General features: G+C 37.0%; 2 protein-coding genes across 2 annotated transcripts; one reads left to right on the top strand and one right to left on the bottom strand.

The window, feature by feature from the left end:
- Positions 1-1424: 1424 nt before the first annotated feature.
- Positions 1425-3007, bottom strand: LOC141822382 (uncharacterized). The gene has a single exon (XM_074709832.1). The coding sequence runs from the start codon at positions 2656-2658 to the stop codon at positions 1609-1611; it is 1050 nt and encodes a 349-aa protein (XP_074565933.1). The 5' UTR covers positions 2659-3007; the 3' UTR covers positions 1425-1608.
- Positions 3008-5897: 2890 nt separating this feature from the next.
- Positions 5898-23113, top strand: LOC141820887 (signal peptide peptidase-like 2). The gene is made up of 14 exons (XM_074708248.1): positions 5898-6263; positions 6753-6911; positions 9858-9969; positions 10116-10235; positions 12963-13120; positions 15069-15251; positions 17939-17973; positions 18065-18221; positions 18825-18878; positions 18965-19057; positions 19869-20011; positions 20702-20772; positions 22530-22613; positions 22707-23113. Exons 1-14 carry the CDS (start codon positions 6081-6083, stop codon positions 22802-22804), a joined length of 1650 nt encoding a protein of 549 aa, XP_074564349.1. The 5' UTR covers positions 5898-6080; the 3' UTR covers positions 22805-23113.
- The last annotated feature ends 1634 nt before the right edge of the window (positions 23114-24747 follow it).

The raw sequence follows: 24747 nt of genomic DNA, 5'->3' as shown, positions 1-24747 counted from the left end.
TGAGTGTTCTTCCTAAAGTGATCTTTGTGAGCATTAGGATTATTAGGGAGAATAAGTTTCTTCTCTATAATTTGAAGAATGATAAAATTAGTGTCACTTGTAAATTTTGAAAAAAGAAAAATGGAAAAGGTTGTATACAAAATATTATGGTTAGGATGTCTATTATTATCAAAAAAAAATTGGATGTATTTCATATTTTTCTCCCTTGTTGGAATCAAATTTAGGAGGAATAAATCAACAATAACGTAGTAAATGGTATCACACTAAATAGCCCAACTACAATAAAAACTCTTTCTTCTTATTATTAGAAATCTACAAAAGAAGAAATTTCTATTCTTTAAGCTTTATACTTCCATTATCTCATTTTTTACATTTAAGTGATTTCAAGTAACTGTAAATGTTCTCATAATCTTATCAACTAGAAGAAATGCCTATGGCCTACATCCTTCATGATATCAACCGAGAGACACATGAACATGCATAAATGATCGATAAATGTTGCAGAAGATGGATAAAACATAAGTATCGATGATATAGAAATGCTATTGAAAATGTGTAAATAAGTTCATCTACTAGCTGAAGGGCTGACTGAAAATGATTCTGAAGTTGTAAAAGTAGAAGAACTAAAAGGCTAGCTAATTCATTTTAAGCTTCTTTCTCAATTCCCAACTTATTATCATTGTCATTCAACTCCAGCAGTTTATGAAACAATAAAACAGGAATCCATAATGATTTTTCCTGTTACAGTTCATAGGGAAGAATGTTAACTGCGTGCATTGCCTTTGAGTTCAGCATATTTTTTCTCCAAAAAAGATCCAATTCATGGATGTTAAAATGAGAAAATTAGGTTGGATTATTTAGAAGATCATGCAAAAAAAGTCATAAACAAAAGAAAAATAAAGAAATATTTAATTACTGCAATAAAAAATAGTTTAATTGGCAACATAGATCCTTGCATGTACCTGAAGGTAGAAATGGCATTCCTACAGTTAATCTTGAATGTTACAACATATATATAGAACCAGAGCATAAAGAAGATCATGATTTCTTGTCATTCAAAAAAATATATTTAAATTCATACTTCACAAAGAAGTATGTCATTCATCAGACACAGACAAAATGAATGTATTAATTTAACATAACCACTAAGCTTTTTCTCACCGGTTGCTTAACTGCACAGTTGCATCTCACGAGACGAAAATGGCACCGAATGAATGATCACGTGAGAGACATATTAAAACATATATAAATCAAGTGACATAAACATAGAAGCCTGTGGTTTAGGATGCAAGATTAAGTTGCCAATGACTAATTGCATTTATTACCAAGTGATGAAGCATGGAAACAAGCGTTTTATGTCGACGCAAGGGCTTAATCTCCGTTTTAATGGGAAAATATTAGTAAAAACAACGTACGTGCCTCAATCGTGAAGATCATAAGATTGGTTTATTAATTACAGAAAGCAAACACGAGTACAACATGAAAGCAAACGACGACGAACAACGGAAAGTTTGAAGAACTCGATCGACAGGAGGTTTGCATTTATTGTTACACATCAATTTGCACAAATTAATTGGCAGTAGAAATATATGGCCGCAAATAGGTGAATTACCTGGAGTAGGAGATTGCTTCCATGTCCCACGTTGGTTGTTGGAAGACGCCACAGCTTGAGGCGCCGGCGCCGGCGCCGGCAACTTTGAGGATTATTGCTGCCGCCCCTCCAGGCTCCAGATGGCTATTTCCGTACAACGGCATGGCTACCGGACCACCGGCTGCCGTCGTCGTCAGTTGATAGCTTCTCTCTATCGCCTGTGCACACTTCGTTTCATCCGCAGTTGCCAACTGCAGCAATGGCTTCAGCGACTCCTCCTCGACCTTCATGGCGTCCGTAAAAGAAGACATGAACCGTTGTTTCTCCATCGCCCTCTCTTTCGCTCTTTCCCTGGCCTTCGCCCTCGACTGCCTCGCTGTAGCTGAGTGGAACTCCGTCTTCTTCCTGCAGGTGGTTTCCGTTTTGTGCTTCTTCTTTGACTTCGACGCTTCGCGGTCAGTGAGTGCCTCGTCGTTGGTCGTCACGGCGGCAGCGGATTGCTTGCTCTTGGGACCGTGAGCGGCGGAGGAGTGGTAATCCTCGCAGGCCAGAGTGGAGGATTCGGTGCTGTAAGGGCTTTGGACGACGGAAGTGGCGACGGCGGCGGCGAGGTCCCTTATCGCGGAGGCGGACATTGTGAGCAGCCATTGCACCGTCTTGCTGGCCTTGTCGAACCCCAGCATATCCTGCAGCTGGAAGAACTTGCTCGCCACCTCGATGGACAGCCGCATCCGGCGGTCCCTCGGCCCCCTCGCCGTAACTATCTTACTATGCCGGTCCTTCCTCCTCAGTCTCCGGCCGACGCAAGAAGAACTCTTCTCCTCGCTCGCCTGCGTCGTCACTGCTGCCGCCGCGGGTAGCATCGACGGAACCGCCGTATTACTGCTCACCAAAGCATCCAGCGAAGAAGGAGAGGCGAAGAGGAGGAGGTCATCAGGGTACAAAATTGGCGTAGGGGAAGCGAAGCAGCAATTGTTTGCATCCGCAACGAGATTAGGGTAACCCTGAAGCTGCTCGGCCAAAGGTTTGCCAAAGATATGATCTTGATAATCGGGAAAGGGTAGCATATTCTCTTTAGCCGCTTTTTCTTTCTTTCTTAAGTAGATGGTAGATTTGGATGATGGATTGGAATGGCGTGGAGGAGACACAGAGATCTATGGACTGCAACAGATCTTGCAACCTACGTGGATGAAGGGGATGGAGGCGTACGGACAGTCGAGTGATCGTAACCCTTTGCGTGAAAGAGGAGCTAGCTCAAGCAAATGAAATCTGCACAGTCCCGGTTCTGTCGTTTCATTTTCACCTCCTCCTCCTTCCTCTTTATTCAACAACCCACTTGCTGCTTTATGTGCAGTGAAATGGATTCGGAGAGATCCTCAACTCGAGCATGGAGGAGATCGTATCCACGCCACTAGGCTAGGAGGGGAGCAAGCTAAGGGAGCAAGGAAAGAAGCAAGCAAGGGGATAGGAGCATGGCGAAGTGGACTTGACAATGAAGAGAAAGCCGCATTAATGGGCTCGCATTTATGATCGCATATGCAACACGATATCCACGTGTCTTCATCAAGAATTTCGGCTAAAATAAAAGATTTTAAACGAATCTTCGTCGAGATCTCAAGGGGGGCGGCGATGGCCCAGCTGAGCTGCATGTCTCCATGGCAGCACGTGGAGTGTGGACGCAGGGGGGGCTTCGTTGTCGCTGCAGGCTGGCTACTCGATCACCAAGGTCAGCTCGGATGGCCAGGAAGGAGATCCCACTCGTTCAATCACTGCGAGAGCCATCAGTTGGATGGTGATGGCTCAACTGTTTGCACTTAACATTCCGGCCGTCATCAGTCTACTGTCTTATGTGTGCGCTAATGGCGAAAGCTTTTAGGTTTAGGCTCTCTCAGAATAGTCGTCGAACACGAGGAGAGGAGAGGAGGGCGTTACCAACTACGTACGTACCTTCGCATATGCTCTCTAAAGCCAACGCGTGGCGTGTCCTTCTCCTGCAACCCATTGTGCACAATTATTAATTCACTCTACAGGTTCCAACGCCTCCCCTGGCCTGCAACCCTAGTCACCTCCCTTTCTCTATCTCTCTCTCTCCCTCCAGTACGATAAAGCAAGCATGGTGTCACTTTGCTACAGTGTCGAGGTTTAGCCGCCCCCGCACACAAAATTGACCCCGTCGATTCCATTGGTTCGTACACAGCACACAAACAAGATGCTGCTGCAGTGTCTCAGAGTGATGCATCGAGGAGAAGAAACAGGCGGCCAAGCCTCGCGTAGGCTGCAGGCCTTTTGCCTTTGGTAGTGGCAGTAGTCGTGCCATCACTTAAGAAAGCTTCTCGTGCTGTTGCTATCTCCCAGCTCGTTCCTTTTCTTTTTATACATGCCGCCCTTTCTCCTTTGTTTCCTCCCTCCCGCCGTCGTCCGTCCGTCCGTCTCCTTTTTTTTTTTTTTAATCCCAGCTCCCAATCATCATACCCAGCGTGCCCTAGTTATCTCACTGTATCAAGAGAATGGCTTCAGTGTCTCGGTTCATTGCACTCGCACAAATTGCTCTGCAAAACCAACTGGAATCTCTGCCTAATCATTGCCCTCGATTCCAAGTCACGCGCGCCTTTAATGTTTCAAGAAAAACTTAGCTTTTATGGCTGTTTTTAGTGGTTCGCAACTTTACAGAGAGAAGAAGAAAAAAAATTAAAGCAATATATAATAATAACTGAAAGCGCGTAGCGTCGATCGCACATGTTCAAAACTGGTGCGATGGAATGGCTGCTAGCTGCTGCATGACTAGCTAGATGTTGGGGTTCTCTCCTCTGAACAGAGGAAGTTACTGTACTGATCCACATTTGCATGTTGAGACTTTTATCGTTGTATCCTCGAGATGTTTGTTTGTTCTTTGTCCTTTTCTTTGTACCACGTATCCATGTCTGATCTGCTTTGCCACAGCAGCCGTTAGGTCACTCTCAACTCGAGAGTGATATATATATTATGAAGTTCAACGTAACACAGTGAGAAGCTCAAAAATATAATGCTATATATGTAGATATAACTGTCCTTTGTAATGGCTTAGCTTAGAGCTGCTTGTTTAGGGTTGGACTATGTATGCAGGGGATCCAATCCCCTTGCCTGTCACGCTCACCATGAACATGATGGCTCGCCACTAATTAGCTTAAAACTCATCCAATTCAACACACTTGTTTAAACTATACGTTTTCGATATTAGAAAAAGATAATCGAACTAAAGAGACTTTTTTTAAAAACTACATTCCCGATATTAGATACGAATATATAAATTCATATCTTTTACTGAGGAATATAATTTATAGAGATATTAGGGTATTCGATCAATTGATAGATTAATAAATAAACGGTTACAAAAGAAAAATCTAATCTAATAATTAGTTTTTATTAAATAGTTATCTTTTACTCTTGATGAATTCAACGGGATGTTTTTTATGTTAAATTTGTTTGCTAATCTGATGAAACGTTGTTTGAGTAATAACTTAGTAAAGATATTAGCAAGTTGATCTTTTACAGAAATATAAGAGACAGATGACTATCGAGTAGCTACACGTATCCGAGCCATAATATAATGTTACTTTTATAAGTGTGGGAGAAAAATTTGTAAGAAAAAAAAGTTTATATATAAATAAAATGCTTTAATTATAATATCTTTTAATTAAATAAAACTTTACAAATTTAATTAACTCGATGACAAATTAATTAATTTTGATAAAAAATATTTTAAATTGATCAAATCACTTTAATTACCTGTGTCTACCATGTCAAATAATTTAATTAAAGTTGGCTATTACAATATGGTAATTATTAGAATAGTATTATTTAACTTTTTTTTCTTCTGTAAAAAGATGGAATTCGCTACCTTAGTGCCCCCACAAGGTCGGATTCAGTAAGTCTGCTGTGTCATAACTAACTTAGTTATGCCCAAGAAAGATAGTATTATTTAACTTTTGAGTTGATTACTATATGATAGAATTGTTGAAATGGACCCGACTTGAATCGGTAAAATTAAGACAATGCCCTTCTAATAGTGATATACTGTAGCTTCTGGAGAGTTTAAATATTTTATAGTGGTCATCCATCAAAATTCATTTATGATTTTGATTCATCTTCAAAATTAATTTGGATTTTTGAATTAAAAAAACAGTTTGATTTTTGAAGAAAAAAACTGGAAGACAGATTTTGACTTCAAAATGTAATTGTTATAATACGAGGGTGTATGTGAGAAATCCCTACGATCTGATTCGTCTCGCTCCTTGTTCCAGCGTGAAGCTTGTTGAATTAGGTTTGCTTCTCGATCGAATGCTTTCCGTGCGATAGGAGTCTCTCAGCGAGTAACTTCGCTGCGAGAACACATCCAGGTGAATGCTCAAGCCTTCTTCACATCGCTACTGTCCTGAATCGATTTGAATGCGATCTACAGGCGAATCAAATTAGGGATCTGTCGAATCTGGGCTGTCGAGATATACCCTTGATGGCGCGATGCTGTGCTCCTTCCGGTCGTTTGTTTTCGAGCCGTTTCCCCTTTCTTGTGTCCACCGTCGTCTTCTTCTTCCTCGCTTCCTCTTCGCTTATCTTTGTCGGGGCGGAGGACGAGATCTCTCACGACGACGATGACAGCCCCCGATTCCCCGGCTGTGACAACAAATTCCAACTGGTAAAGCTATTCCGATCTGCCATTTGTATATCATATGGGGTCTTCGTGTAAGCATGCGAAAATTTACATCTGCAATGTCTGATTCCTAGTTTTTTGATTGATTTTGCTCTGTTTTATCCTATTCTTTTGAATGACATTCTACATGAAACAGCATTGTATCTGAAATTTACTATTTTTTTTACTTATCCTAACTGCTAAAATATTTAGCTTGACTTCTGTGGCGGGTTTTACCTTAGTCTGGTCTGCAATATTTGGCTTCAGTTCTGGACTATTTCGAAACAGTAAAATAGTGCTACTCGACTAGGTTGCTTTTCTACGCATACATTCTGAAATGGCAATGTAGCTCGTTTGGATAAACCGATGGAAAATTGTATATGCCAATAACTTTCGTCTTTATTCAAAATGTTAGAACTGCAATTTTGATTAGAGGTCATTCCTCAAAATGAAAAAATCTGAATCTTTTAACTTAAAGGTCTTTCTGCCTGCCAGGTAAAAATCGTGAGCCGGGTGGATGGGACTGAAGGCATGACCATCGTGGGACTAAGTGCCAAATTTGGCGCCACAGTTCCACGCTTAGCTTCTGATGCTAAACTAAACTCTGTTGTTCTTGCTGATCCACTCAACTCCTGTGCCAATTTGTCCTCCAAGGTTTAGTTCCTTACTTTATTTTGTGATGATTTTCTGTCTCTTTAGACCATTTGCTGTATTTGTGGTTTTCCAGTGCCACGAAGACTATGACCCTTTTAAGTGTAGATTAATTTTGTTAAATAATTCTATCTCCATTCTTTTGTTCTCCGTGTTCTCTTTTTTACAAGCAGTATATTGATGAAAATGAAATAATTACTTGAGATCTATCATTTCAATTTCTTTTAAAACTGTTTTAGGATGATATAACCATTGAAGTTATCTCATTACTTTGCTTCTAGAAATCCGTATATTACTTTGTTTACCAACTGCACCTTTTATTTTGATGGCAATGACACTTATATTCTCCTATTTTAGTTGATATGCCAAGCTGATCCTTAACTGCAGTGAGAGTTGAGGTTACAAAAAGAAATTTGAAAAACAATTCTCACATTACAAAATACCTCGAATGGCATATATTAAAGTGTGTTACACCATGATTTGATGTGGTCTGGTTTAAACTTTATTCCTTGTTGATGGGCTTTTATCTTGCTTTCGGTTGACACACAAAACAACCATAGATGATGAAACCTCTGCAAAACTTCCATACTGATGGTGACATAGCTAGAGGCTTCTCTCCGTGCAAAGCTTCCCTTGAGCACACTAGCCTTTCGCGATGATGGCGATGCGGCACAAGGTGGCATGGAGTTTCTACAGGCTGATGCAATGAAAGTTAGGGTTCAGTATCTTGATTCTCTTCTTCCTTCTCCTTCTCCCCAATTCCTTCTTCCTTGTTGGTACCTTTGACATCATGTGCACAAATGAAGTATCCTGATTTTCATCTTCCTTCTCCTTTTACGGTTGTATTCATCTCCTCCTCCTCTTTGTCAATACATCTAGCACTGTGTCAACATTATTGGCATGCAACCAACACATCTTGTTCCGTCTAGGTACTAGAATTGGGCTTGAAACAAGATTTCAAACTTTTATTCCTACTTCATAGTGAAGTGAAACTTCTAAAGAAAACAATTCATTGCATGTTGAAATAAATGTACCTTTGGTCTTTGGTCCAAGGGTTATAAACAGGACAGTAGAAAGAGAAAAAGTGAGTAAGATTGTTGTAAGTTAAAATATCATATTTCTTGCCTTATTAATTTGACACAAGCATATCTTTGAAGTTGAGATGTTTTAAGCTGAGTAGTTTTCCTAGAACTTGTTTCCTACTTGTTGGTGCAATCGACTTCCAGGGTTTTGATGGTTTGATTTGACTAATATGTTTAAAGGGTGACTTGATTACGGTCGATCAAGTTGAGTGTAATTGTGTAAAGTCCAAGTAAGTCAAGATTGTCTTAAACCTTGGAAATAAGTGAGAAGTCCAAGTAGGATCAGATACTTGGAAGTTGGTAGAAAATCCTAAGAGAGTAAACCTTAGGTGATGAGAAGTCCTAGTTGGGAACTAGGCAGTGTAAGTCCTAGTGAGACTAGGCAAAAGAAAGATCTGGTTGGGAATTAGGCAGTGGAAGTTCTAGCAGGGCTAAGCAGTGGAAGTCTTGGTTGGGAACCAGACAGTGAAAGTCCTAGCGAGGTTAGGCAGTAGAAGTTCTGGTTGGGAACTAGCCCAACTAGGTTAAGTCTCGGTGGATCAACTGGGAATTGAACACTTGGCAAAGATAGAAGTCTTGGAGGAGTAAATTCTAAGCAAGTAAACTTAGTAGGTTAGGTAAACAAAGTACTAAGTTTTGTATGTTTTGCTTGTTGTCTGTTTGGTTGTTTTGCAAGAAACAACAGTTAGACGAAGGCTCGGGCGAGACCAGTTGGAAATTGGTTTGAGTCATTGAACTCATGGTCCGGACGATCGGAAGGCAATCCGGTCGACCAAAAGTCCAGTCGACCGGGCCCTTCCAGTCGATCGGAAGGCGACCTTATCTGATTCACACGAATCTCGCCGCGGATAAAATTTTGATTGAGCTCTAGGTGATCGGAGGGCATCCAAGCGATTGGAGGGCCAAAATTTGCTTGAAACGGATTGAGCTTCCAACTGAGTCGGTGGAAATCCAATTGACTGGAAGAGCGTCTAGTCGATCGGAGGAGTGCCGATTGAGTAGTATAAAAAGGGAGTCAAGGCTACCTGTTCGAATGACAATCGCTATCATCCATCTTTGTTATTGTGCTCGCCTTCCTCTCCAAAAAATACTCAAGTTCTGCTCGTGTGGTCTGGGAAGCGTCAGGAGGAGTGTTGCGATCACTCAGGGCTTAAGGTTAGGGTTCTGCTTTGATTGGTAGCTGAATACTTGTGGATTGTTTCGAATTTCTTGGGTCTCTACGAGTTTATTTTTATTTATTATTATCATATTACTCTTATTTTATTTGTGATTGTACCTTATTAAACTGTAAGAGGTTTCTCCGCCTCCGGAAGATTTCTGGAAAGGAGATAACTCTTAAATCACTAGTGGATGATCACCATCCATTCATATCATTGTGAGTGGGTGGATCTTACCTGCATCATGTTGTGGTGCCAAGACCTAGATGGACATAGGTGGTGAGTTGTTGGAGCTATGGGGGATTGCCGAACTACGTTAAACTTGTTGTCTCTTTCCTATCTTGTTTTATTCCAATGTGTTACTAACATCTCTGATAGTAAAAGACAACAAAAATTTCGATTACGCTATTCACCTCCCTCTAACGTCAAAGGATCCTACACTAGTCACAATTCATTCCAACATAGTTCAATTGTTAAAAAAACTATTAAATTAAATGAGTTTTTCCACCCCATAATTTGTACAAGCACGCCTTCTTGTTTCTTTAACAGTGGTTTTTTTTAATATTATATAACTAAATGCTCCTCTGACAAATTCCCAACACCCCCCATGAACTATGGAGAGCAGTTCTCTTTTTCTAGTTATTGCTGACAGAAGTAGGTTTATATTCTGGCTTTGCTCACTAGTTCTAATTTAGCATTTTGTTCTGCAGATAACTAATTCTGTTTACTTGGCTAAGCGTGGTGATTGTACATTCACTACTAAAGCAAAATTTGCACAATTAGGAGGTGCAGCAGGTTTATTGGTCATTAATGATGACGAAGGCAAGAAATTTAACACCCATGGATCTATGTCTCTTTCCTACAATTAGTTCGATGAGAAATATTTTTACCTTCATTTTTATTTAGTTTTAGACAATTTTATTCAGTTTATGTCTCCTTTTCTCATTGCCGTTACTGATTATCTACAGAGCTATACAAGATGGTATGCACAGAAAATGATACCTCTCTTAATCTGACGATACCTGTTGTAATGATACCCAATTCTGCAGGGGTTTACCTGAAAGATTCATTGACTAGCGGACAGAAGGGTGAGCCTTTCTTCTCATTTGTGCATACTGTACAGTCTTTATTAAATCCATTTTCTTATTTCCCATTTTTATTTGCTTTTTAACTTTTCTATGGCTGAAAATGTATGAAAATGGCTTATAGTTATATTGTTACTTTTTGCAAAAAAAGAAAAAAGGGGGGGGGGGGGGGGGGGGGGGGGGGGGGGGGGGGGGGTGGTTTCAAACCAAGTATACCTAATTGGAGTTTATCCTTTTAATTTTTTTCATCACCCATTATCTAGGTCAGGGAACAATGGAACATGTAACCTTCTAGCTGTTACTTGAAGTCAAACTGCTGTATAAGGCTAATTTAGATAGATACGAATCAACCGAGTTGGGTCAGGAATAGCATATCATTTTCAGGCTTTTTTCCTTGGTCATGTCTGTGAGGGTCACCAAAATGTGTAAAAAAGGATTTCATTGAGATTTCGGGAAAGGTTGATGGAATCATATCAAAGTAAGAAGAAATCAGTGATTTCATTCAAAAGCATCCAATTTCTTGTCAACCCAAACAATCCTATGAGAAGAAGAGTGGGTGTGGAGAAGATGGGAAGGCATGGTGGTGTTCGAGTGCCACTAGCCATGGGAGATAGAGTGCTTACTAGTCACTGGATAGGGGATCAAATTCCTGGTAGGATGGCCATCCGAGACTTGCTTGGTTGTGTGCAATACTGCTTGCCACAAGAGATAGGAATGCTTGGACAAGTTGTTAGGAATGAGTAGGCAGGTAGCTTTAGAAAGAAGAGTGGATCATGGGTTGATTAATGTAAGTTATAAAGTTAGGGATTAATTAATATAAAGTAATGGGTGATTAACATAAATTAGTGGGTGGTGTGTTTAATAATATAGACTATAAAGTTAGTGATGGTGAGTTTGTCTTTTATAATTTCCCCAATATCCATATTGAGGGTTGTTTTCACATTAAAGGGATTTTAATTTACTGTTTACAATATAAAGTTTGAATCTACAACTTACAAGCTTTAATTATAATTTATGTTTAGAAAATTTTAATTTAATAATTATTGATTTTTATAATTTATTAGGATAAGATAGTTTCCAAGTAATTAACAGATAGTTTATCTTAGAAGAAGAGCTTTTTCATTATATAAAAAGGGCTCCTAAACCCTTATTATTCAATTTTAATAAACTTATGAGCTGAAGTATCTAATTTCTCTGTGTACGAGTTATGCTCATGTTGCACAATTGGTATCATATTGGAAATCTTGATTGTTTTGTTCAGGAACTCCACCACTGGAATTTCTACCTTCTATGCTACAAACCCTAGCATAGCTTGCTCTACTACTGCACAACTACCTTTGCCACACCCTCAAGTTATTCCCTTATTCAAGCCCTTCTAGTGAATCTTCGGATGCACACTCTATTGACCACCAACTACTTTCACATCTTCGATTTCTTTTCTTCACTTACTTGCCCCTTTCAGCCTATAAGACCCCTACCCACCTTTCATTTGCTTTGGTTGTGATGACCTCGTCGAGGTCTTTCTATTGCAACTCATGCTTTCGCATTGTTGCCTTTCCACCATCCACCAAGCGATATACATCTATTTACTCAAGACTAGAAGATTTCTCCCCTTCATCAGTGGGATGCTTTTAATCTTGGCAGTTGTTGGACTTGTTGTACCACCTTGAAAGTTGCCTCTTGTTTAATGAGGTCTTGGTAGGACATTGTTGTTATCTCACCTCAGTGGCTAGCGGCTCATTCCTTCTATTGTAGATGCATCAACCCCCTTATGTGCTAATTGCCATTCCGCAATATTATTTGGATTCGCAGACCCCACCTGCTGCCTTGTATATAATAATTGAGGAAAAGCAAAGAGGACCTCTTCTTGCCTCCTTTGAACAACTTATCTCCACTTGCTATTTGCGTGCGTCGACTGAGGACAATATCATCTTGTGCTTTGACATAATCGATATCATTAGCTAACCTCCTTACCCCTTTAACTTACCACCGAAATCTTCAAGTCCATCCTTCTTGTAGAACTCAGCAGTCTGTTGCTTTCCAAAAGCCTACTTATGAGCACTAAACAATTGTACATCAGTCTTCCTATTCAGGTGATGCCCCTTCATTTTTTTCCCAGAAGACATCTTGACTGACCGCTGACTTCACCAACAACCAACTATGGATTTGACGTTGCACTCAATAAGAGGGAGCTAAATTTTTTGTATTATTAAACATATGCCCTCAAATCAATGTGGGATATGCTTCATATACCTGATCCTGAATGGTTGGGAATTTAGGGTACATAGTTTAGTTTCTATGGCAATGCCAAACCTTTTTCTTATGTACTCTAATGTTACTTTTTTTTTTATAATTGGTTATGCTAATTTGATTGTTCTTATTCTTGGGCTTGTTGACCCTAGATGTCAGGTTATGATTTTTCAAGCTCTCTTAGTGCTGCACAATTGATTATCATCCTGTGTGAATGTCTGTAAATTACTACTAATTATTTACTCATTGGGTTATGTGACTTTGCTAACTGAGATTCCTGTTTTAGCCAAAGACAATTTCTTGACCATGTAACTGGGTTTGGTTCTTGTATTACTTTTTCTTTGTCTCAGGGACTGTAGATTAAGATAAACACATATATAGAGATCTTCTTGCTGGTAAAAGACAACATATAGAGATATTAGTTGTTACATGGTTTTCTTCTTCAATTTTGATGCTAATGCAGCATATTTCTTCTTGCAGTTGAAGTTCTTTTATATTCACCAAATAGACCAGTGGTGGATCTCTCGGCAGCCTTTTTATTGTTAATGACTGTTGGTACCATAGTTTGTGCTTCACTGTGGTCAGAGTTCATTGTTGGCGAGCACATTGATGACCACTATAATCAATTGACCAGGAAGGTACTTATTATTCTCTAATTTATTTATCTGATTATTCATCATTGGTGCATTAAGAACTGTTATGCTAGACTACTTATTGCTATAGTTAGAGATAATAAACTAATTGGGAGCCTCAAAGTAAACAATATGAATATGTTGTTTAAAGAACTACTTGGCATCTTATAGCTTCACTTCTACCTTTTCATGATTGACAGTTGATAGCACATTGATTATTACCAGAAAGAAAAGTGATCTAAAATTATGCTTGTTTGTATGCATGAAAATTTGAACTGTTTCTTGTGGTGATGTGGATCTTTTCCCTCTCTCCCTACCCTGATCCCCTAAAAAGCCCTTTGCTACTTGGACACTAGGAATTTCTGTCGTGGGAGTTGCAGGGTGGGTATGGAGAAGATCCAGTGCTACAAATAAAGTATATCTATTCAAAACAAAACTGGATTAAAAAAATAAGCCACTTCTGTGTTTGAACTACTATTATATATGTTAAAGTGTGTATTTCCGGAGAGATTTACAGCCAAGCCTTTGTTGATTGGTTGACACTTGGTATTTTGCTGCAGTTCCCTTCTCAAGTCTTATGCTAAAACTATTCAAGAGAAGCTCTTGCAGCAATTATAAACAAACCATGTTACCTTATTAGCTCTGTCACACCTTTGTCTTCCTCACCCCCTACATTAAGTTGATTGACACTCTTGCTGCCCACCTGCACAACTTGCGAGCTTGGAAGAAGCTGATGCACCTGTGACCTGCCTATGCATCCAATCATGTTAGAAAAAGTCAAGTTGAGCCCTGAGCTAATAGTTGGCGACAGCAAGACGAACTAGAAAGTTCCTTGTTCATGGCAGACATTTGCAAGGTCATTTCTTACAGTGAGCTCATGGACAAGATCAGGGAGATCAAAGCTGGTAAGTTAATGGAAGGAAGAGGAGGCAATGACATTGTTGATCATGGAAAGCATATCCTTAGACATGATACCTAGAGATCAAGTTAGTGGAAGGAAGAGGAGGCAATGACATCGTTGATCATGGAAAGCATGTCCTTAGACATGATACCTAGAGATCAGAGCAGTTGGGGCATGACGAAGAAGGAAGGAAATGGTGCTAGAGTTGGTGACGAGGCAATGGGAGGTGATGCTGCTGTGCTAGGTGAGGTCAATATGACCAAGAGACTGACTGTCAACGGTGATGAAGAAGAGAGTGAGGGAGTTGAGGTGGTTGTCAATGGAGGACATGGTGGAGAATACAGCAGTGGTGGGGTTGGGGTTGGGGGTGCACTGTGAATGAGGTAGGAGAAGATTAGGCTGAGAAAGAAACACAAAGGATGTGACATTAAAATTCGAGCCTTGAAAATTTTAATTTACCCTACAACTTCGACTGCTCATCTTGCCCTTAGTTTTTATTTTTATTTTTATGTCACCTTCAATTTTTTTCTACACTAGAAATTTTCAAATTCTCACTTGTTTTTTTATAATTTCAAATCTTGATCTGCAAAATATTTTTAGAACCTACCTTTTAGCTTACTCTTAGCAAAATTTTTCATGTTGTCTCTTTTACATTTTCATTTACAAAACTTACATGAGCCATAAACTTGTCTTTTCTAGGAAAAAAGACTTCATTTTACCCTTTAATTCAGTATTTCACCTACCAAAATTGATAAATTACATTTTATCTTCTAACAAGCATCATATGTCTATTTTTTAAAATTGCCTAAATCTATTTTGAGTGCATCTATATTCAGATTTTGATTAAGTTTTACCATGAAAATATTCTTTTGGTGATATATTAATGCTGCTTTTATTCAATTAAAAAGTTAGTTAAAAATTTATTGGATGTTTTGCCAATTAGATTTTTTTTGACAGAAATACATGTATCTACTAGCTATCATTTGCCTTTTTAGCATCAGAATATAAAATCCAGACCATGTATATTTGCTTGCTTATTCTTGAATGTTGCAGGATCAGCACAATGCCACTGCAGAAAACAGGGAGGACTCTGAGACAGAAATTCTTGAGATAAATGCAAAGGGAGCAATTGTTTTTGTTATAGTTGCATCAGTCTTCCTCTTGCTGCTTTTTTATTTCATGTCTTCTTGGTTTGTTTGGCTGTTGATCGTGCTATTCTGTATCGGTGGTATCGAGGTAATTTTCTATTTTCCAATCTTGGTTACTGGTAGTTTTTAAGTTTATATGTTGTTTGTAACTTCATGGTATTCTGTGTCCCCTCTATATGCTTTGATATAAAAAGTTTGACCTATTAAGCATAATCTCAATATAATTGTAGCAATCTTGTCACTTTCTAAGTCAAGTCTGCTCTGTTGTCAGTATTTAACTGTTTTTTACTTCCATTTATATTGAAAAAGTTGTGGTCGCCACATGGTTTAGCATGGAGAATAACAACATGCTGTAGTTGTTTTGTTACATCATATTTCCAGTAATCGTATGTTTGGGATGAGCATATACTGCTAGAATAGATACTGTGGTTGCATCTAATAAAGGTGGCAAATGAAATGTGGTTGAAGGTTAAAGGAAAAGGTTCAATCCTAGTGACAACTAGGAAAGAATTCAAATGTATGAAAGATGAATTATTCAAATGATGTAACTTAAAATGATTTTAGTGTTTGACAACTAATGAACATAGATATAATGTTCACTTTATAAATGAAAACCATTCGCCAATTGTAGAGTTATGGTTTATTGTAAATGCTGGCTATGAGGAGTTGGAAAATGAAAGTAACCTTTGTATTGAAGAAAGAGATCTATTGGAGAAAAATCATGTGAGGATATTAGACCCTTCAGTCTGGTCCAACAAGGAGTTACAAAAAGATTTTAGAAAATCATGGGATTAGAAATAATAGAGTCAAGTAACATACTTCAACAGGAATTCAGAGGAAACTACAAGGTACACACACAAAAAAAAAAATCAAATGCTAGAAAGATCTTGGGGAACTTGAAGCTTTAGAGAAAAATTCCTATTCATCTCCATGTTGATTTTAGCAATTAAATTGACTATATTTTTCAAAAAAATTCTTGCATGCTTCCAAGTGGAAATTAAATCCATGCTCAACTAGTTGTCCCACACATTAAATTTGAACTAAATCAGGTACCAATGATACATCGATTCCTTGATTTTTACTACAATGGTACCTTTAGCTTAAGTCTTCAACTACATCTCCAGTTATTATCTCCTTTAGATAGTTGTATCTCTGTCTAGAAATGCATTCTTATTTTCAGTTATATGATTGCTACAAAGTAACTATAATACAAGATAAAATTTATTTAAATATAGATGAAGATATAGTATGAAATCGAGTCTAATAGCGTAGGAGGATCCATATAGTCAATCTCAGTTAGTGGGATAAATGCTTGGTTGTTGTTGTTATTGTTCTTAAGTAAATGACTATATTAATACAAAGTAACTTCTAATTGGAAACGACATAATATTCTTTACTCATTGGAAGGGGTGATTGAAAGGGAAGCGGACAATGAAATATAGTTATTCATTACTCATTGGAAGTGGTGCATAAAGTAGAAGATAATGAAGATATTATGCTCCTTGAAGGATAAGACTCAAGAGGCGGTGCTATTACTATTGAAGATGCACTCATTGGAAAAGACATTCTAATTGAAGATGCTGACCATTTACTTGGAATCAAGTTCTTGCTTGTGAGGGAATATGTTTAAATTTGAAAAGTTTAAATTTTATGTTTTTAAAATTTTATTTTGAAGTGGTCAAGACAAGGTAGGAAAACTTATATCTCCTTTCTGGTTTCCTTCTAGGAAATACACATATACTCTCCTCATCACGTCTTCTTTTCTCTATTTTGTTGCACTGATCTGAGGTTTGTAAGTCCTGTCCAAAGCTTTATTTTTCTTGAGCTTGAGTGTTTTATATGTTGCTTTGTTATAGCGACATCTTAGTCTGCATCATTTTCTAGTTTATGTAAGAAGCTGGACCTAAATAGTATCTATGCTCTGGCTTGAGGAGTGTTAATGGCATCTAAGTTATTAGGTAGTACGTGTTATGGGTTTATTCCTACGTTGATATTATAGTTTAGGGTTATATCTTGCGTACTATGTATGCATGTGTTATGTGGGACCAATATTGCAATACATATTTCTTTTCAAATTCTACATATCTAGGACTATGGGCCTTGCACACTTGCATACCTATAACCTTAACATATAAAACATTAATATGACTAGTTCAAAACATCACTTGTCATGAACGCTGCCATTTGTTACTTAGTGGAATAATAAAAATGCTGCTGTCTGAAAACAATTATTTTGTGCGATTCTGGTAGTGGCAGCAGATGATCCTATGAGTCCCTTGTAATCTTGATTTCCATCCCACGCAGATATTCTAGTCATGGGACTCCCATTGCCTCTTCCAAGGTAGTGCTATTTTTTTTTCAAATCCGCATGGCACCTTTTGCCCACTTCCAGACGTTTACTTCTTTGGAGACTATTGTCATGTTATTGTTAAATCTTTGAAGGCATGGCTAAGTTTAGATTCCTTCATTCTTTCCTTGGCTTATTTTCAAATTATTGTATGGTGAGTTGTTCTTGGCTTCTGTGTATTTTTGATCAAATCTTAGTTCTGCTTTTTTTTTTTTTTCTCAAAGGTGTTCTTCTAGTACTTACTACAGAACAATTTAGTCATGCAAAGATCCAAGTAACCAGAAGTTTGTTTTAAACAATCAACTCCAATTATTTTGCCTAAAAGTTAAAAGGATTTTTTCTTTTGCTTTGCTACCTTTATCCTAGCTTGGTTAGGATCTTTGATTTAATTATGCTTTGTCAGCACTTGCTAACTGCTTCTCTGGCAGGGCATGCATGTTTGCTTAGGAGGCCTCATATCAAGGTAAAACAGGAAGTTGGTTGCAATGCCTTGCTGTGTTGATTCTGCTATGTTTTAAGATTCCTTGATTTATTAAATTGGGATTCACAAATAGGTTTTGTAAATGCTATGGGCAGAAGACAGTAAATCTTCCCATAATTGGGGAAGTACGGGTCCTTTCAATTGCAGTTGTGCCATTTTGCGCTGCCTTTGCCATTTTTTGGGCTGTGAAACAGCATGCTTCATATGCTTGGATTGGACAAGATATTCTTGTAAGACAAGTTAACATCTTTGTCTTTCTGTTTATGTGTTTTTTCTTCTCTTCTCTTTGATAATTTACATTTTCTTCTTAAAAATCTATTTGTGAAAGCCTTTCTTTGGGAGAAAGATAACCAAATGAAGATATATAGTCTTTGACTATTAGCTATTACATATATTTTAGGCGAACATTTGTCTGATCAACATCTCTTATTTACATGAAAACTCTAGATGCCGTCCCAGTTAAAATTGCAATGGCTAAGTGTCAAACCATTATGCATACCTCTGAGTTTCTGAATCAATTGGATCTATCGAATTCCTCTCTTAGTTCATTATAATAAAAAACAATCAATTAAAGAAACTTCATCTATTTATACAATGACCTGCATGGGTACCTACTGTCAAGAAATATTATACCTATTGTTCCTCATCTACCTTTCCATCCAAGCTTAAGTTTGAGGGTGGATGACAATCATCTTGTTAGCAATGTGAAGCTCGATATACTAGCCACCTATCTATCCTCAATGTTATCAATTAATTCCTTTAATGTGTTGCTGTTTTTTTTTTACCATTTACTAAAGCTGTGTATCTGATATATTCTCTTTAATATATGCTAGGGAATCTGTCTGATGATTACAGTTCTGCAGGTGGTCCGGTTGCCAAACATCAAAGTAATTATTTAGCCAGTTACAAGACCTGTTTTTGCATTGACTCCTACAAAGTTTGATTTATTATCCATTTTAAATTTGTCCTGCAGGTTGCTACAGCGCTACTTAGTTGTGCCTTTGTATATGACATATTCTGGGTTTTTATATCGCCCCTTATATTCCATGAGAGCGTCATGATTGCAGTAAGTCCTACTCTGATGTTCCTTTTGTGATGGATTTTTATAGACTCGGTTTTGCCTTCGATCTGCAACATTGAGAGTTGTGATGTTGTCCCTGTAGTCGTTGTTTTCATTAAGGTGACAAGATTTATTCTTCTTAGTTATTAGTAGGTGTTGAGTTCATATTGGCTATTACCAACTGTCTCTTGACTAAGATATTTTCTTTTATGTCATCGTTAATTCGGAAATGTCACTTTGTTTAACCATTATACTTTTATTGTATAATATAGATTCATTATTTTCTGTTATTATATAATAGATTCGATTTAATTTCTAGTATATTGGATTTAATTTAATTTCTTAATGGTTAAATTCACTTTGAGTTGGTTAGATTTAACTTTTAATATGTTTTGAAGTGTACAAAATAAGATTCATATGGAATCATATTAAATCGAGCCAAATCACCATAATTCTTTTGACTTCTAAGTCATGTGTAAAAAATAATATTGTTTTATATATGAATTGTATCGTACCTTATTATACAAATTGTGAATCATATGATTCTGGCAACTATGGTTAGACAACTATGGCTTCCATTGCCTCTACTGTAGTGCGTGTACTTCACAGTACATTGCATGTATATGAGTGAAATTCCTGCAATTGTCTATATACCTTCTTCTGTTGAAATAACCAAATATATGTTTCTTTTAACAATGCTGTACTTTGTCTATTATTACATGCTCACTATTTCCCCATTGCAACTATTCAGCTAGAAATTTTGCCACCTTTTTAAGAACAGTTATTTCAATTATGACCAAAGTTATTTACTTTATAGGTAGCTCGTGGTGACAATAGTGGTGGTGAAGCTATTCCAATGCTTTTGAGAATCCCACGTTTTTTTGATCCTTGGGGTGGCTATGATATGATTGGCTTTGGGGACATTCTTTTTCCTGGTCTCCTAGTTGCATTTAGTTATAGGTATTGTTTCTCTTGACACTTTACTCTCTTTGAAAAACTGGATACGGCAGTGTTTGCTATGCTCCTATTGATTGAAAGTTATCATAGTTTCGTAGTTTCTGTTCCTATGCACATTTGGGTGAAAAATACACGTCTCAAGCAACTAAGACCACATGCATGTGCAGGTGTATGTTTATGTTGTTTATACATATGGGAAAGAAACATTTTATTTGCTCTCACTGGCAATCCAAGTATTGAAATATGAGCATGCATGTGTACGGATATGAAAAATGAGTCTGACTAGTCAAATTTGTCAGCAAAAGAAAAAACAAAAAGTTGGAGGAAGAAGCAAATTAGCACTGAAAGCCACTCACATTGAACATCTAAAATTTTTCAAAGCACTATTCTCTTCCACGCTTCTTGGAGCTTTTTGTAGCCTACTAAAATTGTACACACTGTAACGTAGCTATTTACTGGAAGTGCTCATATTGATTTTAATCTACAAGGGTTTGATCTTCAGTTAAGAATTCTCAGAAAGTTATTAGATATATTATTTAACCCATTATGCAGCAACATGCCAATTTTGACCAAACTTGGCAGTTCAATCTCTTTTATGCATGAGCAGTAATTCTATTTGAGATCACCAAATTTCATGACAGTATTTATAATGCCAATTCTATTGATTGAAAACTTGTGATAATTGTTTTCTAGGTATGATAGATCAAAGAAAAAAGGCATCTGGGATGGTTATTTTCTTTGGTTGATAATCGGATATGCTTTTGGTACGTACATCTTCTGAAGTTTATTTCTTTATATGGAAATCTTTCTCCTAAAAAGTAATTTTCCAGGAGGTTTTGACTGTTAGTAAATTATTTGGTTTTCAACTCAAAATCTTCTCATATCATATAACTCATTCCATAGTTGTCTACCATTATTAACTCATTTCCATGTATAGTATGTTGAATTTTATGAAGTAGATGGTTGAATGCCTCCGGTGGAATAGACACTTTTCTCGCTGTTGCTTTGCCTTGATTACTATTTTTTTGGTCAATATTGACTCATACGAGTCTATAGCTTCAATAATCTTTGCAACAATACATCAATTAGTTCTAACACGCATGAAGAAAGAATGAGAGAAATACACTCTGGGAAAAAGATTCCCCCAACGTCTTTTCCTCAGTTTCTTTGAAAGAAAATGTAGGGAGAAAAAGAGGCTGGCAAAAAGTTTCCCCAGATTTTTTCACACATGCTTTTATCCAAATTGGACAAAAGCGCTATTGTTCATGACTTCCACTTGGAAAATAAGGTCAAAGTAAGACTCCAATTTTTTTTATTAAATCTATTTTATCTGTCATTTTTTATATTCTATTTCAGAAACTTAAACCTTCTATCCCTCTTTATTTTCTTTCAAAGAAAAACAAACTAAGAAAATCTTTCTCTATTCATTTTCTCCAAATTTTTTCCTAGCTTGTTTCATTTTCCTAGGTATTTCCCCTTCCTGTAGAAACTAAGCTTAAAATACTTCCTCTTGTGAACTTTCTTATGACTGGTACTGTGGTACCTAATTATCCTTTTACAGGACTACTTTCTCCACTTTCTATGAAAAACAGTGCAGGTATAATTCGAAGAGTTGTTTTAAATTAGAAAATTCAAATTTTAAATAAAAAAGAACTACTGTGCATGAAATGTATTACTGCATAAATTGTAAAGACAACTGAGTTAGGAACTCACCAATCTGTTGAAGTGTGAACAAGTTGCTACGTCCTTGATGTGAATTTCACTTAGAGGCACCCCACTTAATGACAATATAAAAAAAGTAACCAAGAACTTAATGACTACAGATAGAGTAAACAAGAGGTATTCATTGGAAAATATAGATTCATTCCTTTTGTTATGAAAATATCAAATTGAGCAGAACAAGAAGCAAAGCATGTAATGCAAAATCTGATTGTTAAAATGTCAAGGATCACTGAGCAACTCTGCACACCGGCTGATACTAAATCTTTAAAATCAATCCTTGTTTGCAAAACTAGAGGCTAGGGAAAACAGGGAGAACACAACACACTTTCAACCTTCAATAAATTGGTTCAATGAAAAAGTTGATCCAACAGAAAATCCATTTTGAAAAAGATCAATCAAAAGTTATAGCTTTTTTATCTTTTTAAAATAAACAATTATTTTGCAAAAAAGTTCCTTGTACATGTGAGGTACTGGCCTGACCATTTGCTCCACACAGCATCACACGTGCTTGGCACTACCTTGCCTCCTGTTTCATGCTTGAGCCGTGTAGTAGCTCACATTCTTTGTCCCTATATATATATATATATATATATTTCCATGTATTATATGCGAATGCGTATGGAGTTTCTTGATAGACTTCTTTGTTCCCTACTCAAGACATGGGACTAAACAAAAAGAATAAGAAACTTAAGCAAATATTGAATTTAGTTGAAACATCCTCTCCCAAATTCAACTGTTTGCACACCAATCTTTTCCTTCACTAAATGCTGAATTTATTCTCACGACCTTTCTTTCACAGGTCTCTTCCTCACATATCTAGCTCTGTACCTGATGGATGGGCATGGCCAACCAGCCTTGTTATATTTGGTTCCTTGTACTTTAGGTAAATATTCACTGTACTATCATGTTACAAAATTAGTGTATTTTCTCTTAATTCGATTGTTAGCTAACTTATGGTGACTGTGCCCGTGTGTAGGACTTGCAATTATATTTGGTTGGTCCAGAGGAGAATTGAATGACTTATGGAACTACAGCAAACCACAAGCAAACCACAATTCCATTGAAGCTTGTTGATCTAGGCTTTCAGCTGTAATTTGACTAATCCTCTCCAAGTCATGGTTAAATTTCTCGACCCAGATTCAAGGAACAAAATGTAGTTAAGGTTACTTTGGTGGACGCAAAGATGAGTTTTAAGCGATATTGATCCACTAATAGAACATGACAGGTTTAGGTGAGAGGAAGATTCAAAGTTCTTATAATACACATGAGGAGTCTCACGTAATAACTTGTATTGAATCTACCTTCGTCGTTCAGTATTACTTGTATTGATCAATGTGGATCTTGTTCGTTTGAATTCGTTTTATTCCATATACTTGTTTATTATATGTGAATGTTTTGTATAGGATTATAATTAAGCTGGCATATTCTGCACAATAGCGAATTGGTTCAAAAGAGTGCTAGATTTAACCTAAACTATGGGAGTTTTAAGAAGAAAAACAAAATCAAGTTTGTAACAAATATAGGCATAGAAGCTGTACCCTACTGAACTTAATACCTTTAGGCTGTTCTTTTGTTTTTTTCCCTGGAAAATCTTAAAAATGGTGGGTTGTTTTTTTTTGATAACCAGATTTTCTGTTCTCGTTATCTGATTAATTTTTGAAGTGACTAGTTCAATTTTATAGAAATTAAATCTTGAAAGCGCCGTAGCAAGGTGTTAGCAGTTGACCTCTGTAGTTTCCACTATTCCTGTAAGACCGTTCCAATGTCGAATTGACTACTCTGCTAGTGAAGACAAATTCATTTCTGTCCATGAGTACTTCGGCTCACGGCCATCAACTTAAGTTTTCCATCAAATTCAATGCTGATGCATATCATAGCAAAGGAGAAGATCAAACCGCGGTCCTCTAAAGATCCCCGTTACGTCTTAACCGCTGTGCCAAAGCCTGGACGGGCCTTCTTTGGCAGCATATAATGTGGGATTTATTTGCCTCAATACACGTTTTAAATTAACTTTCGTCCTCAACAATTCCTCTGTTGGCGCTCAATACTCATTATATTTTGCTTTATTTAATTGGTTCGTTCCATTCCAAAATTGATGGTTTGCGTTCAAGATCACTTCTACCTCCTTCTCTTCTCGCTGTTTACTTTCTTCCTCGGTATTTTTGTCTTTCTCATCTTTCTCAATTTGGACTCTAATTGAGGTGCTTCCTTTGTGTTGCATGTGAATATATTGATCTCATTTTCTTAGGGTTTTTTTTTCCCTTTAGTTATCAAGGGAATTTATTACTGATCGGGTTTATATCAGCAGGATATTAGTAGGAGTTGCTTAGAGGCGATTCGTCCCCTCAAATTATTCAGTGTAAAATTTACTTAGTTTCTTAATAAACATGAAGTTTACTTTTAGTCCACCGTCCACATAATTCCTTTTATTCATCAATTAATAGAATCTACATTTACTCCACATTTTAAAATTTTAATATATTTGTCTTAACTCTTACTTTTTGCCTCTAACTATTAATAGTTATGCTTAGCTATTAAAAACTTATAACAACTTTTCTGTTTACTTGTTGAGTAATAGTAATTTTAATATATGAATTTATCATTTTTGGGAGAAAACTTTACTTTTCTCCTAAAGTCATATAATTTTTAGTTTGCATTTCAAGTTCATAAAATTTATATGTTATCTTAAATTTATAAGATTATATTATTGTATCCTATCATAGCTTTAGAACAATTAATATGAGAGAACCATCAATAAACCTATCTACAAGTGGACTGCCTCAAGCAAGTTATAATTTCATATGAATATCAGAACATGAAAATCTAAAACATTGTGATAGCGATTAGCAGCTAAGGGTTGGTTAATATGCTGCTTAGCTATGATACTGTAAACTGCATGGTTATCCTAATCATACCATTTTATAAATTGCATAATGTGAATATTACAATGATCCTAAATATGTTTTTTTGGTCAATGCCATTCCAAAAAATCTGTTATCTATGATAATACTAGCACT

The sequence above is a fragment of the Curcuma longa genome, chromosome 2 (genome assembly GCF_044706935.1).
Source record: "Curcuma longa cultivar G26 ecotype Majalengka, Jawa Barat chromosome 2, ITB_CL_G26_1.1, whole genome shotgun sequence".
NCBI classification, from domain to species: domain Eukaryota; kingdom Viridiplantae; phylum Streptophyta; class Magnoliopsida; order Zingiberales; family Zingiberaceae; genus Curcuma; species Curcuma longa.
This window is presented reverse-complemented; position numbering and strand designations above follow the sequence as displayed.